The following is an 18,324-nucleotide window of genomic DNA, read 5'->3' as shown; positions in this document are numbered from 1 at the left end:
CGTACTGTAATTATTTATTTTAAAAAGCCCTTTTCAAAAGTCTGGCTCATTCTGAGGTAACAAAGACAAAATGACTCTTATCTTCAGGTGATTACACACTAAAGAAAACATACTTAATGGTGTTATATTCCCAACAGATGCCCTTAAGGCTGTAACACACTGTTTCTTTAATTTAATATTTTGGTCCAAAACATATTATTCAGCGACTTGTATTTAGCTCCACCCTCTCTTGTCTCTTCTGGTTGCAAAAAAACAAGATGGCGACGGCCAAAATGTCCAACTTGAGGCCTCAGAACGGTAGTCCACAAAGCAATGAGTGACGTCACAGTGATTATTGTCCATTTATATACAGTCTCTGATATGAAGCCAGAATTATGTAGCTTTGATGAGATCACGTGATTCGTCACAGATTGGAGTTTTAGTGACACAAATGTTTCTTGAAAACCAATACAGTGAAAATCTTTGATCTGGAGGTAAATTAACCAACAATGCAAAACACACAATTAATAAGGACAACGTAAAAATCAATCCACCAATCCTCAATGAAACAATCAACAACAGCCTCAAATAAGAGACCCAATAAACATTTAGTCAGAACCTAACTTTACCATCAGCCATCCAAAAGTGATGAAACACACGTAGATGTTACTTTCAGTTTTTGGTGTTTTGAAATGTTTAAGATTCTCGTTTTTAATCCTGAAATGCAGAAAAGAGAAGCGATATCTCAGTTGAAACTCAAGGATACAACTGGTAATAACACCTTAAAGCAGAGACGTCCACCTTAAAGCAGAGACGTCCACCTTAAAACAGAGACGTCCACCTTTAAACAGAGACGTCCACCTTAAAACAGAGAAGTCCACCTTAAAATAGAGACGTCCACCTTAAAACAGAGACGTCCACCTTTAATCCAACGTCTCCTCTGAACAGCAGACTTCAACTGATGGAAAGTGAATCAGAACTCAGAATCATCTTGTCTTCATTACATCAAATAGAAACGTGTTCATATATTTTGTATGATTTCATATTTATATATTGTGTAAATTGTGAACATTTCATGTAATGAAACCTTGATTTTCAAGTTTAGAAACATTATAATCTGATGTAGAACAGTAAATAAAGTGTGTTAGATCTGAACAATGATTGAAGCTCAAACATTCAGTTCATGATGAATTGATTCTTTATTCTTCATTTGGATCCATCAGCTTCCACAAAGTGCTCGCTGGTCTTCATGACTCCACACACACAAGTCAGAACAATCAAAGAAACTCAAGTTTAAAATGACACAGTATCCACAACAAGAACTAGAATGACCGACTCACGGCTGTATTCCTCCACCAACCGCTCAAGTTACACTTTACAAACATGTCTGTTCAAAACGTCATCACTTCATCATTCCTGTGAAGTTATAATGAATAATTAGATGAATTCTTGACTTGTCTTGTGAAGTCAAAGTGACTTTTGACTTCACATTAGAATCAGTTCATCCTTGAGTCCAAGTGGACGTTTGTGTGAAAGTTGAAGAAGTTCCCTCCAGACGTTCCTGATACATCACATTGATGAGAATGGAGCGGACGAACATCATGAAAACAAGAGGACAACATGAAGCCTCTGGTCTCGGCTGTCGAGGACTAGAACGGCTCAACAAAGCAGAACATGAGCAACTAAGTGATACATTTATATATGAAAAGGTAGAGAATAGAAACAAACAGCTGATTGTCAAACTAAATAACAACAAAAGAATGAAAACAATAATAAAACAATAACTGAAATAATAAAGATATATTTAGAAGAATGAGACATCAGGAGGACAGGTGCAGCTTTAAGGCTTTAAAACAAACATCATGAATATATTTATGATCTTTATCTCTAACTACTCTGTTCCACTGTCACACACACCTTCATTGGTAACATATTCAGTTTACCAACAGTGATAATGAATGGAAACATCCTCTCAGTGAAAGTGTGTGTGAAGGTGTGTATGTGTGTGTTAGTATCAGGATCAGAGAACGACAGCTTTCCTCTGTTCCAGTCCAGATTCACTCTGATCCTCTGGAACTTCTTCTGCACTAAGAGATCAGTGAGTGGAGCTGATGGTGACCATGCTGAGTATTTATCATTAAAGAACCATATTATCCATAATCCAGATCGTATGTCTCCCTTCCTCTGGACAGACTCTGCTAACACACCCAGTGACCAGAGTGTACTGTCTCCAACCTGGACATCCCAGCTGTGAGTCCCTGAGTTAAATCCCTCAGAGCCCAGAACAGACCATTCTCCATCAATCCTCTCTGGATTATCAGGAAGCTTCTGTTTCTCTCCTACTCTCACACTGGTCAGATCTTCAGACAGGATGAGGTTTGGTTGAGCAGTGTTTGGGTCCAGAATCACAGGAGTGTAGGAGACCATGTCCTTCATCTTGTTCCAGATGTTGAAGGCCAGGTTGCCCAGGTGTTTGGCCTCGTCTATCAGAGCTCCTGAGAGCAGCTGTGGATCCTCCAGCAGGGGGCGCTGCTGGACTCTTTCCACTGCAGCCTTGTAGTTGTTCAGGAATGAGACGTCTTCAGCTCTCAGCTCGTCCTCTGTGGCTCTGACTGTGTCTGAAAGAGCTGCTATCTCTCTGCTCAGAGCCTCCATCTTCTCCTTCATCATCTGACTCTTCTGCTCCTCTTCCTCCCTCAGTGCAGCCATCCTGGCCTCCTCTTCCTCCTCTAGAAACTGGTGAAGCTTCTTAAACTGCTCCTTAATCTTCCTCTCTGTGCGTCGGGCCTGGACCTTCATGTGTTCTGCTGTTTGATCAGACTTCACTTTAACTTCTTCATAAACCTTTAACTTCTCCTTTAAGGGCTCCAGAGCTTCCTGAAGGTTCTTCTTGTGTTGTCGAGCAGCTTCATCGATGGGTCTGAATCTGTGGTCGCTGTGTTTCTCTGAATCTCTGCAGACGACACACACTGGCTGCTGATGGTCCAGACAGAAGAGTTTGAGTTTCTCAGAGTGCAGACTGCAGAGAGGCTCTGAAGCTCTCTGATCTCTCTCCAGTGAGAAGGACTCACACAGGTTCTTTAACGCCAGGTTACAAGGTGGACGTTCCTTTGAAGATCTTCTCTTACAAACTGGACACTCCCGAGTTGGTTTCTCTCTCCACCAGCTCTTCAGACAGTCTTTACAGAAGCTGTGGCTACATGACAGAACAACAGGATCTCTAAAGACTTCATGACAGACCGGACAGCAGAGATCCTCCTCTGATCTGGAAGCCATTTAGTCTCTGAGTGAAGCTGAAAACACAGAAAGTACATCAGTCATGGCTCCCCTCCCTCCTCTACTAACTTCACTGTTTTTAGTCAAACTCACATTCAGTGTGTGGAGCGTCAGCAGCTTGAAGCAGCAGTGTTGTAGTTTTCCTCTTTTCTCTCCTGTAGATGAACTCACTCAGAGGAAGTTGTTAGTTTGTTCTGAAGGTGAATCTGATCGTCTGTTTTCAGTCTGCGTGTCTCTCTTTAGTGAGGAAGAACGACAAACTGTTTCCTGCTTTGTCTCAGGTGAGTCAGGTGAGGTGTGTCTCAGTCCAAAGTTCTGACTCATTGCTGGATATGTGGACTGATAGAGTGCAGCAGGCTGTTGTAATTATTAGCAAGTGCAGCCTCACAGAGCTGCTAGCATGACTGCAGACTTATTTACGTCTGATAACATTTCAGATTAACACACGTGAAAAGTTCTGCTTGTTAACGTTTCACTCTGAGCTCTCAGATCACACGAGAGACTCACCTGAGACCTCGTTGTTCAGCTCTCTGTGATTCAGCTACCTGATAAAAACGCTCTCTTATCTTTTCATTGAGTCATGAACTTTTACTCCGATGAACCTCAACCCTTGTGATTCACTTCCTGTTCCTGGTCCAGATTCAATTATCCGGACCCTAAACCCACGAAGGACGGTATGCTTCATAATTAACAGACAATGCATATGGTCACATTTATTTACAACAAAGCAACAAATCAATCCAGCAGCACTCACACTAAAGAGCGAGGGCCATTCAAACAGTACTTACATCAGGGAACAATATCCATAAACGACACGATAGGCAAAATTAACACATTGAAGATGTAAAGAAAATAAAAGCAGTTTCACTTACCAAATGCTGTTCTATTTAAATACAAAGTCCATCCTCCTGTCTTTGTTTACACAGAGTTCAATAACGCGGCTGTGCAGAACATCTCTGCGAACTTGTTCGTTGATCTGGAGATCCACTCGGGTCCCTCCAAACGTGTTCAAGAGCACCATAGCGTGTACGTGTCCCGCCGTTCTTTGGTGTCGTGAAGCGGCCTTGCTCAGGCAGCTCAGGTTACGACATCCAGCATGGCTCCATACGTCGAGACGTTCAGTCACAAATAACAGGCATTCCCAGCAATACAATACAATTTACAACTCTTCTCCGACCCTGTCAGCCAGGAATACCGTTCATAGCTTGCGGACTGAAAGTGGTGCACAAATCCTTTTCCTGGCTGGTCAGGGCTGCTAGCTGTGGGGTTGGCCGGCCGTTTCTTACGATGTCCAGTTTGTCCGGAAATGTCCTTCTTGAGAAAGGCGTCCCCAGTAACTCCGCCACTAAATCAGTTTCTCCTCCTCCTTCCGCCATTTTATGTTAAAAAAACAAAGCTAGGTAAAAAAAACTAAAAATGCCATAATTTCTTCCATATCGTTCCACTTCACTGCTACAACCTAAGTTCTGCTAGCAAGCATAAGTTTCACTTTAGTCACGTGCTCGCCCACTGACCAATCACAGCACACTCTGCACCTTGAGGCAGAGCTGCACCTGGACTCCGAGCTGCAGTAATGCTGACGTAGTTGTAGGCCTGCAAGCCGCTCTGGCGCGTCAAAGAATACGCCCAACATGTCAAACTAAAGATCTGATTGGTTGAACACTATGACAATCAACAACATCGTCCCCATTCACTTAACCTGCACATGGATTCACTGGTGAGTCTGCAGGCCTGGGGCCTCTCTTCTACCTAGAGACACAGAGGTGAACTCTGATTGGATCAAAGCTCTACTTAAAACAAGCTGCACTGAAGCAGAGCAGCTGAGGAGCACAGTAGCTGTGCAATGAGAACATAAGATAATGGGAAAAATATTTTAATAAATTATAATACATATAAGAAAAAATTAAATGTATTTAAGAAAAAATATTAAATTATAAAATAGCTATAACTTTGTGATTCTGTTTAGGCCAGCAGAGAAGGCTTTGCAGGCCCTGACGGCCCACCACTGCACACACACACATACACACACATGTCCTCGACACTCACCACCTCACTGCGTGTAGAGTGTGCCGGACCGCAGTGGGAGGGTCTCTTCCATCCTGTGGTTAGGATTGGCAGATGCACTGAAAAAGGCATCGCGCCATGCGGCGTTGTCTCCTGACCCCCGACATGAACCGCTTCATGAGAGGGGAGCCAAAGACCAGTCTATCACCAAAACCTGTAACTGTTGGTGAGTCAGTATCGTGACAAAACCTCCAACACGAAGACAAAGAAACTCTGTGATCAACTCTGTGAAGAGATGACTGGAAAGCTCACGTCAGAGGAGAACATGTCGCTGAACATGCTTTGGAGTTAAAGGAAATCATGTGATATCATATTCAGACTAAACTCACTGTTATGCAGTGTTATCTCATTAAGTTTTATTGGAGCTCAGTTGTATTTCATGACATGATTATTTATTTAAAAAAGCACTTTTCTAAAGTCTGTTTTTGTTTCATGATGGCATTGTTTCCTCTATTGGCTGAGGATGGGGGGGGCTCCTCTGTTGTGACAATAAACATTATGAATAAAAGAGTCATTCGGAGGAATTATGACATAAAGTTAAAAAGGGTATTTTCAGATGGTAACATTCATGACTCAGATATTTAAATCCTGTTCAGTTGAACACACTTTGATCAGCAGAGGGCGCTACAGCACCAGAGGAAAAGTCCTCTCCTCATAATACATCACATTAAAAAGACCTCCAGACTAAAGTTCACCTGCTGAAGTTTAAGGTTTTAAAGATTAACACAGTTATGCAGTAAAGTGACAATAAGCTCCAGTTTTGTGAGTCAAACGTTTGATATGATTCATTCTGGAGAATAAAGAAATATAACTTTAATAAAAGAGATCCAAAAGTTATGAAACACAGAAGTTACTTTCAGTTTGTGATGTTTTGAAATATTTAAGATTGTTTTTCTTTCTTTTTTGTTTGCTATTTATTTGTGACAATTTAATTTGAGACTTTTCAAGTTTATGTTGTCGACCTTTTAATATCGAAAGTCATTTCACTAATTCTCTGATATTTATATTTGTTTTATGAAGAGAGAAAGATTCAGTTATCAAATCACTAAAATTACATTTAGTCTGAGACGTCCACCTTAAAACAGAGACGTCCACCTTAAAACAGAGACGTCCACCTTAAAACAGAGACGTCCACCTTTAAACAGAGACGTCCACCTTTAAACAGAGACGTCCACCTTTAAACAGAGACGTCCACCTTTAAACAGAGACGTCCACCTTAAAGCAGAGACGTCCACCTTAAAACAGAGACGTCCACCTTTAAACAGAGACGTCCACCTTTAAACAGAGACGTCCACCTTTAAACAGAGACGTCCACCTTAAAACAGAGACGTCCACCTTAAATCCAACGTCTCCTCTGAACAGCAGACTTCAACTGATGGAAAGTGAATCAGAACTCAGAATCATCTTGTCTTCATTACATCAAATAGAAACGTGTTCATATATTTTGTATGATTTCATATTTATATATTGTGTAAATTGTGAACATTTCATGTAATGAAACCTTGATTTTAAAGTTTAGAAACATTATAATCTGATGTAGAACAGTAAATAAAGTGTGTTAGATCTGAACAATGATTGAAGCTCAAACATTCAGTTCATGATGAATTGATTCTTTATTCTTCATTTGGATCCATCAGCTTCCACAAAGTGCTCGCTGGTCTTCATGACTCCACACACACAAGTCAGAACAATCAAAGAAACTCAAGTTTAAAATGACACAGTATCCACAACAAGAACTAGAATGACCGACTCACGGCTGTATTCCTCCACCAACCGCTCAAGTTACACTTTACAAACATGTCTGTTCAAAACGTCATCACTTCATCATTCCTGTGAAGTTATAATGAATAATTAGATGAATTCTTGACTTGTCTTGTGAAGTCAAAGTGACTTTTGACTTCACATTAGAATCAGTTCATCCTTGAGTCCAAGTGGACGCTTGTGTGAAAGTTGAAGAAGTTCCCTCCAGACGTTCCTGATACATCACATTGATGAGAATGGAGCGGACGAACATCATGAAAACAAGAGGACAACATGAAGCCTCTGGTCTCGGCTGTCGAGGACTAGAACGGCTCAACAAAGCAGAACATGAGCAACTAAGTGATACATTTATATATGAAAAGGTAGAGAATAGAAACAAACAGCTGATTGTCAAACTAAATAACAACAAAAGAATGAAAACAATAATAAAACAATAACTGAAATAATAAAGATATATTTAGAAGAATGAGACATCAGGAGGACAGGTGCAGCTTTAAGGCTTTAAAACAAACATCATGAATATATTTATGATCTTTATCTCTAACTGCTCTGTTCCACTGTCACACACACCTTCATTGGTAATATATTCAGTTTACCAACAGTGTAAATGATTGGAAACATCCTCTCAGTGAAAGTGTGTGTGAAGGTGTGTATGTGTGTGTTAGTATCAGGATCAGAGAACGACAGCTTTCCTCTGTTCCAGTCCAGATTCACTCTGATCCTCTGGAGCTTCTTCTGCACTTTGAGAACAGTGTCTGGAGCTGATGGTGACCGTGCTGAGTATTCATCTTTATAGAACCATATTATCCATAATCCAGACACTATGACTCCCTTCCTCTGGACAGACTCTGCTGACACACCCAGATACCAGAATGTACTGTCTCCAACCTGGACATCCCAGCTGTGAGTCCCTGAGTTAAATCCCTCAGAGCCCAGAACAGACCCGTGTACATCAAACCTCTCTGGATTATCAGGAAGCTTCTGTCTCTCTCCTCGTCTCACTCTGGTCAGATCTTCAGACAGGATGAGTTCTAGACCAGCAGTGTTTGGGTCCAGAATCACAGGAGTGTAGGAGACCATGTCCTTCATCTTGTTCCAGATGTTGAAGGCCAGGTTGCCCAGGTGTTTGGCCTCGTCTATCAGAGCTCCTGAGAGCAGCTGTGGATCCTCCAGCAGGGGGCGCTGCTGGACTCTTTCCACTGCAGCCTTGTAGTTGTTCAGGAATGAGACGTCTTCAGCTCTCAGCTGGTCCTCTGTGGCTCTGACTGTGTCTGAAAGAGCTGCTATCTCTCTGCTCAGAGCCTCCATCTTCTCCTTCATCATCTGACTCTTCTGCTCCTCTTCCTCCCTCAGTGCAGCCATCCTGGCCTCCTCTTCCTCCTCTAGAAACTGGTGAAGCTTCTTAAACTGCTCCTTAATCTTCCTCTCTGTGCGTCGGGCCTGGACCTTCATGTGTTCTGCTGTTTGATCAGACTTCACTTTAACTTCTTCATGAACCTTTAACTTCTCCTTTAAGGGCTTCAGAGCTTTCTGAAGGTTCTTCTTGTGTTGTCGAGCAGCTTCATCGATGGGTCTGAATCTGTGGTCGCTGTGTTTCTCTGAATCTCTGCAGACGACACACACCGGCTGCTGATGGTCCAGACAGAAGAGTTTGAGTTTCTCAGAGTGCAGACTGCAGAGAGGCTCTGAAGCTCTCTGATCTCTCTCCAGTGAGAAGGACTCACACAGGTTCTTTAACACCAGGTTACAAGGTGGTTCTTTTGAAGATCTTCTCTTACAAACTGGACACTCCTGAGTTGGTTTCTCTCTCCACCAGCTCTTCAGACAGTCTTTACAGAAGCTGTGGCTACATGACAGAAGAACAGGATCTCTAAAGACTTCATGACAGACCGGACAGCAGAGATCCTCCTCTGATCTGGAAGCCATCTAGTCTCTGAGTGAAGCTGAAAACACAGCAGACAGCACGTTAAAACAGGAAGTCAGTTTCCCTGCTGCGTAAAGTTGCCTCAGTTACTTTCACTTTGTGTTCTAAGTATTTTCTCAGTCAGCAGCAGGTAGAACTACATCAGTACTGCAGTACTCTAGTACTTCTACCTGTAACTGTCCTCAGTTGAAGTCACAGCTTTGTAATGAAGGTAAATCTTACCGTCTGTCTGTCGGTGAGTCTCTTCTCTCTGAGAACTGAACAGGAACAAACTGTTTCCTGTTCGTCTCAGAAGCTGTCATGTAAGGGGCGGAGCTCTGTCAGCCCTCTGAGAACAAATTATAAATATGATCAATAAGCAGAACTGAAAGTAGATTGAAGTTCTTGAAGATTCCTTAATCGCTTCAAGCCCCCCCCCCCCTCGGCTGCAGCAGAAGCTGACGTGTGACGTCATTCGGCCAACTGAACAGTTTGGAAAGAAAGCAACAAAAAAAAAACACAACCTGCAGATTTGTGCTGAACACAAACACACCGACACGGGAACGAGTAAGAAGAGATCCAGAGAGAACTAGAAGGACTCCCTCTGCTCGGAGAGCGCAGACGATGGTTTGATGGAATGTATCACGTGACAGCATGTTTGTATGCAGACTTTATAAAAAGCTTCTTCTGTGAGAAGCTGCTTCACTCGAGGTGTGAAGGAGAGAAACCACGAGTTCACCCTTTCTACCACTAGACGGCAGTATACGTGTATTTAAACATTATATTTATCTAGGTTATTGATACAGATGTATTTAATGCTGATTATTTCATCTGATATTTGGTGTTTATGGTTAATGTGCATTAGTTGTATACATCATGTATTTACTTGTTATGTTTGTGTCATTTAAGAACTAAACATTCCTTCATGGAAGAGTGAGCATGTGTTGATCACGAGGCAATAAATAATGAAAAAGAGATGTTTGTTTTATTCTTATTAAACATTATATATAATTTAAGCACCTCATTGATTTATTTGTTACACTTAAATCCTGAATTAAATGGTTGAACAGAAGAGGTCAAAGGTCAAGATGAGAAGATATAATGTTGGTCAAATGCTGTGGTCCAAATTAAATGACTTCAGTTTTATTTCCATTGAGATACAGAAAGATGGAAAAGTTTGAATATTTACAATTTATTTTCCTAATCTCACAAAACAAGAGCAAAACTAGATGACTTGGTTCTCTTTTCCTCTTTGCTGCCATGTTGCCGGTCTCGTGACCCCTCAGGTTGCAACAGACTACCAGCATGTTGCATGTTGGACACACCAGCATGGCACTGTCTCGTAAAATCAAACCCATAGATAAGCATGGGGAGCACGGTTTTAAACAATTGTTTGAAAAAATAAAACACACACTATGTAATTTAAATCAAATGACGGCCATTTTCTGTTCCTCGTGTGTGTATTGGGGGGGGGGGGGGGGTGATGGTAAAGCTGCATGCAGATCTTTTTGTGTTTGAGTCACCTCAGCATGCTGTGCGTAGGTACATGTGATTTGGCAGTAGTTTAGTCATTATTTGCCTCCATATTCTGTGACAAATTCCTCTATTTCCGCCTAACTCCACACTGACTTCCCTGATGGTGCAGTTTAGTTTCTTCTGCTGTTCGGTTGTTTTGATTCATGCAGTCTTTTAAGACATGCATTGTCAATTAAATGTATGTTTTCTGTAGCAGTCTCTATTTCCAGTTTATTTTGGGTCTATTGTGGGTTTATTTGGCAATTTACACGTTTGCAATGTCATCCTCAGAGCTTTAACTTCGCTGAAAGGAGGCAACAGACGCCTTCCGCCAGATGACGTCAAAGACTTTGCTCCTGCGTAAGTAACTGTATAATTGAATGAAAACAATTTTAAGTCACCCAGAGGTCGTAGGTCGTGTTCAAACTTACAAATTGGCATGTTTCCCAGATCTTCTCCTTTTTTTTTTTAACGGTGCTAAATTCAATATTTGAACAGCAACTTCATTCTCTACTCAGGTAGATATTACTCGACTGTATCTTTACATAGATTGTAGTTCTATGATGCATTAGCTCTGAATGTAGCATAGCAAACCTTTTCAATGCCACTAGCTTTTAGACTGCATGTCTGCTATATGTTGCACTGAGGGTTCATGAGATTTGGTATCTGCTTGTGATTACAGATGCCGTCAGAAAGAATCATTTTACCTGCGAAGCCACAGACGATGACATTCTGAAACACTCAATGAGGTGGTTGAACCTGGCAGCAGACCGGGGAAGCTCCAGGCGGCGTGCCACTCTCAACATCCCCCCCACTGAACAAACCTAAGTGTGTGTGTTAGTGTACATAAAAATCCTTGTAAATGGATGTCTTTTAATAAAAAAACTGTTTCTGATATATATGGTTACATTTCTTTCTTTCTGTTGTGGAAATGTATCATATCGTTCTTTTAGGTATAACTTGTATCACTTAAACCTGCATATATGTAGATGAGGCCAACCAGGCTCATTTAAAACCTAACGATAAATGAGTTCATCGGTATTTTAGCATTTCTGACTTGCTGTAGTGTTATTTCACCACCTAACCCTCTTCCCACGAAAAGGCTGGAACCGGCCTTGGTGTGTGCAGCGGCAGACAGAGGAGGACGACGTCTGTGAAGGGAGGAGACGAGATAACGTGCAGATACTCTGTTTTTGTCTATTCCTTGTTGTTAGACCTCCGAACCATCTGTGGGGAAAGAGCTCTATCCATTCAGCTGGATTATCATTAGTGTCTGTTAAATAAATATGTTTTTATATTTTAAGAGTTTTCTCATCTCGATTATTTCTCACCGGGAGGTTAAAAAGATTATTTTCCACGACACTTTCCATTTACACAAAGAATGCGTTCATGTTCTCCAGTGTAATTGTAGATTTTATGTCTGGAATAAATTCAAGATTTTATTAGAGTATTCACACTTTGATAGAGCAATCTAGATGTTGGTCAGCTTGATTTTAGATATTTCTGTAGTTTTTGAGTAAGGGATCCACTTCATGAACGGGTCCAAACCTGACCCGGGCCAAATGAGCCGCATCATGGTGTGAACACACACTGTCCGCCATTAACCGTGGAAAAAAACACCTCTATTTCTGCTCAGTACGTGTTGTGGAAGTCACAGATATCACGGACAGGTCAACGGCTTTCAGGCCGATAAGCCACGCCCCCTCTCCGGCGCGTCCAGCGCGATGCACGCGAATGAACACAAATAGTTCCCGGCGATACCGGCAGCGCGAATGACGCGAAAATAATACAAATCGCGTAAATCAACAGTGGATTCGCTGCGGACACCGGGCGGATCCGCACATCGAACGCATTTTCCACAGTTCAAATACTGCAGGCAGGTAACAGGCAGCCACCAACGGGCGTCAACCATGACATATATGATTCTGAATTATGACTGAAAGTGTCATTCGGAGGAATTATGAAATAAAATTAAAAAGGGTATTTTCATGACAATCTTTAATGAACTTGAATTATACAGACGGTAACATTCACACTTTACAAACATGTCTGTTCAAAACGTCATCACTTCATCATTCCTGTGAAGTTATAATGAATAATTAGATGAATTCTTGACTTGTTTTGTGAAGTCAAAGTGACTTTTGACTTCACATTAGAATCAGTTCATCCTTGAGTCCAAGTGGACGTTTGTGTGAAAGTTGAAGAAGTTCCCTCCAGACGTTCCTGATACATCACATTGATGAGAATGGAGCGGACGAACATCATGAAAACAAGAGGACAACATGAAGCCTCTGGTCTCGGCTGTCGAGGACTAGAACGGCTCAACAAAGCAGAACATGAGCAACTAAGTGATACATTTATATATGAAAAGGTAGAGAATAGAAACAAACAGCTGATTGTCAAACTAAATAACAACAAAAGAATGAAAACAATAATAAAACAATAACTGAAATAATAAAGATATATTTAGAAGAATGAGACATCAGGAGGACAGGTGCAGCTTTAAGGCTTTAAAACAAACATCATGAATATATTTATGATCTATATCTCTAACTGCTCTGTTCCACTGTCACACACACCTTCATTGGTAACATATTCAGTTTATCACCAGTGTTAATGATTGGAAACATCCTCTCAGTGAAAGTGTGTGTGAAGGTGTGTATGTGTGTGTTAGTATCAGGATCAGAGAACGACAGCTTTCCTCTGTTCCAGTCCAGATTCACTCTGATCCTCTGGAGCTTCTTCTGCACTTTGAGAACAGTGGATGGACCTGGTGGTGACCATGCTGAGTATTTATCTTCATAGAACCATATTGTCCATAATCCAGATTGTATGCGTCCCTTCCTCTGGACAGACTCTGCTAACACACCCAGTAACCAGTATGTATTGTCTCCAACCTGGACATCCCAGCTGTGAGTCCCTGAGTTAAATCCCTCAGAGCCCAGAACAGACCAGCGTTCATCAAACCTCTCTGGATTATCAGGAAGCTTCTGTTTCTTTCCTCGTCTCACACTGGTCAGATCTTCAGACAGGATGAGGTCTGGATGAGCAGTGTTTGGGTCCAGAATCACAGGAGTGTAGGAGACCATGTCCTTCATCTTGTTCCAGATGTTGAAGGCCAGGTTGCCCAGGTGTTTGGCCTCGTCTATCAGAGCTCCTGAGAGCAGCTGTGGATCCTCCAGCAGGGGGCGCTGCTGGACTCTTTCCACTGCAGCCTTGTAGTTGTTCAGGAATGAGACGTCTTCAGCTCTCAGCTCGTCCTCTGTGGCTCTGACTGTGTCTGAAAGAGCTGCTATCTCTCTGCTCAGAGCCTCCATCTTCTCCTTCATCATCTGACTCTTCTGCTCCTCTTCCTCCCTCAGTGCAGCCATCCTGGCCTCCTCTTCCTCCTCTAGAAACTGGTGAAGCTTCTTAAACTGCTCCTTAATCTTCCTCTCTGTGCGTCGGGCCTGGACCTTCATGTGTTCTGCTGTTTGATCAGACTCCACTTTAACTTCTTCATAAACCTTTAACTTCTCCTTTAAGGGCTTCAGAGCTTCCTGAAGGATCTTCTTGTGTTGTGGAGCAGCTTCATCGATGGGTCTGAATCTGTGGTCGCTGTGTTTCTCTGAATCTCTACAGACGACACACACTGGCTGCTGATGGTCCAGACAGAAGAGTTTGAGTTTCTCAGAGTGCAGACTGCAGAGAGGCTCTGAAGCTCTCTGATCTCTCTCCAGTGAGAAGGACTCACACAGGTTCTTTAACACCAGGTTACAAGGTGGATGATCCTTTGAAGATCTTCTCTTACAAACTGGACACTCCTGAGTTGGTTTCTCTCTCCACCAGCTCTTCAGACAGTCTTTACAGAAGCTGTGGCTACATGACAGAACAACAGGATCTCTAAAGACTTCATGACAGACCGGACAGCAGAGATCCTCCTCTGATCTGGAAGCCATTTAGTCTCTGAGTGAAGCTGAAAACACAGCAGACAGCACGTTAAAACAGGAAGTCAGTTTCCCTGCTGCGTAAAGTTGCCTCAGTTACTTTCACTTTGTGTTCTAAGTATTTTCTCAGTCAGCAGCAGGTAGAACTACATCAGTACTGCAGTACTCTAGTACTTCTACCTGTAACTGTCCTCAGTTGAAGTCACAGCTTTGTAATGAAGGTAAATCTTACCGTCTGTCTGTCGGTGAGTCTCTTCTCTCTGAGAACTGAACAGGAACAAACTGTTTCCTGTTCGTCTCAGATGATGTCATGTAAGGGGCGGAGCTCTGTCAGCCCTCTGAGAACAAATTATAAATATGATCAATAAGCAGAACTGAAAGTAGATTGAAGTTCTTGAGATTCCTTAATCGCTTCATAAGCATGGGGAGCACGATTTTAAACAATTGTTTGAAGATATAAAACACACATTATGTAATTTAAATCAAATGACGGCCATTTTCTGTTCCTCGTGTGTGTATTGGGGGGGGGGGGGGGGGGGGGGGGGGGGGGTGCAGATCTCTTTGTGTTTGAGTCACCTCAGCATGCTGTGTGTAGGTACATGTGATTTGGCTGTAGGCCTACTCAAGAATGATAGAAATTAAAAATATTATAAAATCATAATCCAAATAAATGAAAGTAAATTCCGATATAGTAAAGTATTTCTGTTATTGTGGATTTTTTACTTATTTAATATTCCTTACTGTTTTATTCTGTATTTACTTGTTTTGTTCTTGTTTTTGTTACTATGTCTCTTGTTTGTATCTTCCTGTGTGTAGTGTAGTAGTCCTAAGTGTAGAAATACAAGTAAAAGAAGATCGAACGAATTTACTTTTGTGACGATAAATGTAGAAACGGAGATATTAGAAACTTCTTATTAAAGGAAATTTAGCTTAACCCAGCAAGAAGAAACTATGTCCTTAAAGAGATTGAGAAAATATTTATAATATATATATTTATGTATATTTAATCTCCACCTCCTGCTCGGGTAAAAACAGGTGAACGTCTAGATCCTGATGAGATCTACCCAACGACCACATTCTTAAGACTGAGATTTAATCTTCAGGTGAATAATTGTATTTTGTGAAATTGAAAAGTGTTTTTTTTCTTCTATTGAGATTCAGTGAAGTCTTTCTTACGCAGAGCCGGTCCAAAGGGAATGTGTTTAAAAAACAAGAATTCACACTTTGTTCTCAACATGATGTTGTTCTGCTGTTTTCTCCATAAATGCAGAGACTTAAAGACTAAATCTTCTTTTAGTCTTCATTATAACGCGGCAACCAGTAACCACCCGTTCACCAACCGGCTTCCTTTCTAACAATTTATTGACGTTTTGAGACTAAACAGCATCAACAGCATCAACGCTGTCCTGACGATGGGAACTTCTCATGTCGAACCGATTGTCTCGACAATGTAAGTCATGTTTCATGTGTCAGCACATGTATAACAAACAGACATGCTTGGCTTTGTTCCTACATTCATATTCAAATAAACTTAATATACATTCTTTACATACATACAGTACATACACAGCAGGCTCCTCCTCCTTCAGGGCTTCTCTGACCGCCATATATATATATATATATATATACATATATATATATATATATATATGCGTTTAATGCATTTGGAATGCTTTAAGTAGACATCATGCTAAAAATACATTGCTGTATCGGTAACCGTGTCTTCCATGAATTACAATAAATGTTCGTTCGTTCATTAACAAATGGTTGTGAATGCAGACGGATGGGCTCATAAGTTAGTTGAAACTTTAGAATCCATCAGAACAGTGTTCACAGCTCTGTCTCTTCTCCAGTGTTTTCAGACATTAGAGGTGATTTGAAGACTTTATTTAAAGACCTTCAGAAACAGAACAAGTTAAGAGAACCGCTGAAGAGCAAAGAATCCTGCAACTGAACTCCAAGAATGAAAATCCCTTAAATTATAGATACAAATACACAAGTTTGAGATGATTACTGTTTGATTGGTTTTTGGAAAGATGTAGAAGACTCACGCTTTGGACTTTGACTGACATGTTGTTTTTTTGCCTAATTCATTAAATGTCTACAACAGAAGCGGCCAATACTGGAATTTCAGTTTCATATTTTTAAATATAAAATGAATGTTGAGTCGTAGTTATAGCTGCAAGCATGATTCACCATCATCAACTCATACCTGAGAATGCTGCTGCTATTGTTCACAACAGAACTGTGTTAAAACTCATTAAGTGTCTTTTCTGCTTGTCAATTCAAAACTATGGGTGAAGCAGTTTACAAAGGTTCCCTGTGGAGCCTACTTGTTAACAAACTTGGTAACTTTAACAGACCAAACAGTCGCTCCATTCATAAAGTGTTGACAGCCTCGTGCAAAGGCAGGTCAAGTGCAAAACATATACGTGAGCTAATGTTCTGAAGAAACGAAAACAGGATAAAGAAAACTGGGATCAAACAAGCGAGAAATACTTTCTTTCAAAAGGTGAAAACCTCAAGTGAACAAAGTTGGGCTGTGAGGTGATTTCTGGCACGTTGACCACAGTTACAACTGCAGTGAAAATACTTCAAACCATAATATCATTTTTCTGAGCATCAGAAACACTCAAGTCTTTTGCATTATTGGTATTTGAGCAATGAGGTCGATAAGTCTCAAGGAGGAAAAAATCACACGGGCCGTGTTCCCGAGGCGCCGTGGTGACCTTCGTCCCCAGCAGTGAGGATACAGCAAGTACAGAGTCCTGGATCACGTCGGCCAGTGTTTGTCCGACGTCCCGTCGACGTGACGTCGTCGTCATCAAGTCCCCGATTTGAATTGGCCGCCGGGTCCCTCGGTGAGTTTTGTTCGGTTCTAGCATCATCAGCACCGCAGGGAGTCGACCTCGCCGGTGTCCATGACGACCTCTTCCACCTCCTCCATCACCTCCCTCTCCTGCTCCTCTCGACAGGGGGAGGCAGAGGATGGAGGGGAGGCGGGAACTTCATCGGCAACTCCGCTCAGAGTCCCTCCTCCTCCTCCTCCTCCTCCTCCTCCTCCTCCATTATCCATCTTCCATCCTTCTCTGGATCCAGGCTCTGCACAAATCTCCCCGTCCTGTCCCGTCTCCATCTCACCCGTCTCTGTCTCTCCGACCGTCTGCCTCGTCTCACCGTCCATCCCCGTTTCCCCGCCTAACTCCAAACCCGTCTCACCATCCGCACCCAAACCCGTCTCCATCTCCCCACCCGTCAAACTCACCCCGGCGTCTTTAACCAAACCGGGATCCTTGTCTCCCGCCTCTCCTTTTGAACCCAGCCCCGTTTCCATCTCCCCCTTTTCATCCTCGGGCCCCGAATCGCCGCGCAAGCTCAGGCCCGTCTCACCGAGCGACCCTATCTGTCCGCCCAGCCCCGTCTCCAGACGTTGTCCCGTCTGCGGCGGCTGGTCTCCGGTCAGCGCCGCGGCCTCTTTGGCTTGTCTGATGCAGTTGATCCACTGTTGTTTGTTGAAGGCGTCGCTGGCCTGGAAGCAGTGGCTCTGCAGCTGACCGCCCGTCCGGTCCGAAACCCGGAAGAAGTTCTTCGCTGTGAGGAGGAGAGGGAGACAGCAGCAGACATGGATGGTTAATATGGTCTCACATCTGTGTTCAACAGGTTGAAATCACATCTTCATTCAGAAAGCCGGAGAATTCCGTAACTTTCAAGTCGATAACCGTAGTTTTTGAAAAGGATTTTAAAAAATGTGTTGAACTGCAACCAAGATATGTACTGAGCAGAACATTTTATAGTGTAACATTATAAGGTTCTGTTTCTAAATGATAAACTGATCTTTGGAATCAATGTGTTTCAAACCTCGACATACGGAATACTGAACGAATGTGATCAAATTAAATT

At 42.1% G+C, this 18,324-nt stretch overlaps 3 protein-coding genes across 3 annotated transcripts in view; all 3 read right to left on the bottom strand.

Annotated features, from left to right (window-relative positions):
* Positions 1 to 1,170: 1,170 nt before the first annotated feature.
* LOC306715896 (uncharacterized protein) lies at positions 1,171 to 9,006 on the bottom strand (the record flags this gene model as incomplete). Its single annotated transcript, XM_079186375.1, is given in 5 exon segments — positions 1,171 to 3,255; positions 3,259 to 3,336; positions 3,338 to 3,410; positions 5,310 to 5,412; positions 7,626 to 9,006. Coding segments are annotated over 5 exon segments (3,024 nt in total). The 3' UTR covers positions 1,171 to 1,866.
* Positions 9,007 to 12,488: 3,482 nt separating this feature from the next.
* LOC306715733 (zinc-binding protein A33-like) lies at positions 12,489 to 14,692 on the bottom strand. The gene is made up of 2 exons (XM_079186193.1): positions 14,657 to 14,692; positions 12,489 to 14,453 (listed from the first exon to the last, which is right to left on the bottom strand). Exon 2 carries the CDS (start codon positions 14,434 to 14,436, stop codon positions 13,048 to 13,050), a length of 1,389 nt encoding a protein of 462 aa, XP_079042319.1. The 5' UTR covers positions 14,437 to 14,453; positions 14,657 to 14,692; the 3' UTR covers positions 12,489 to 13,047.
* A 2,619-nt stretch (positions 14,693 to 17,311) lies between these two features.
* LOC306715895 (rho guanine nucleotide exchange factor 3-like) overlaps positions 17,312 to 18,324 on the bottom strand; it is a gene marked incomplete at its 3' end in the record, with an annotated part of 16,355 nt that continues 15,342 nt past the window's right edge. The window contains exon 10 of the mRNA XM_079186374.1: positions 17,312 to 18,015. Within this exon, the coding sequence (XP_079042500.1) occupies positions 17,312 to 18,015 (704 nt within the window). The remainder of the gene's footprint in view (positions 18,016 to 18,324) is intronic.

Source organism: Pholis gunnellus, assembly GCF_910591455.1.
Source record: "Pholis gunnellus genome assembly, chromosome: 3".
Classification (NCBI taxonomy): domain Eukaryota; kingdom Metazoa; phylum Chordata; class Actinopteri; order Perciformes; family Pholidae; genus Pholis; species Pholis gunnellus.
Note: the sequence above shows the minus strand (reverse complement) of the source record. Positions and strands in the feature narration are given on the sequence as shown.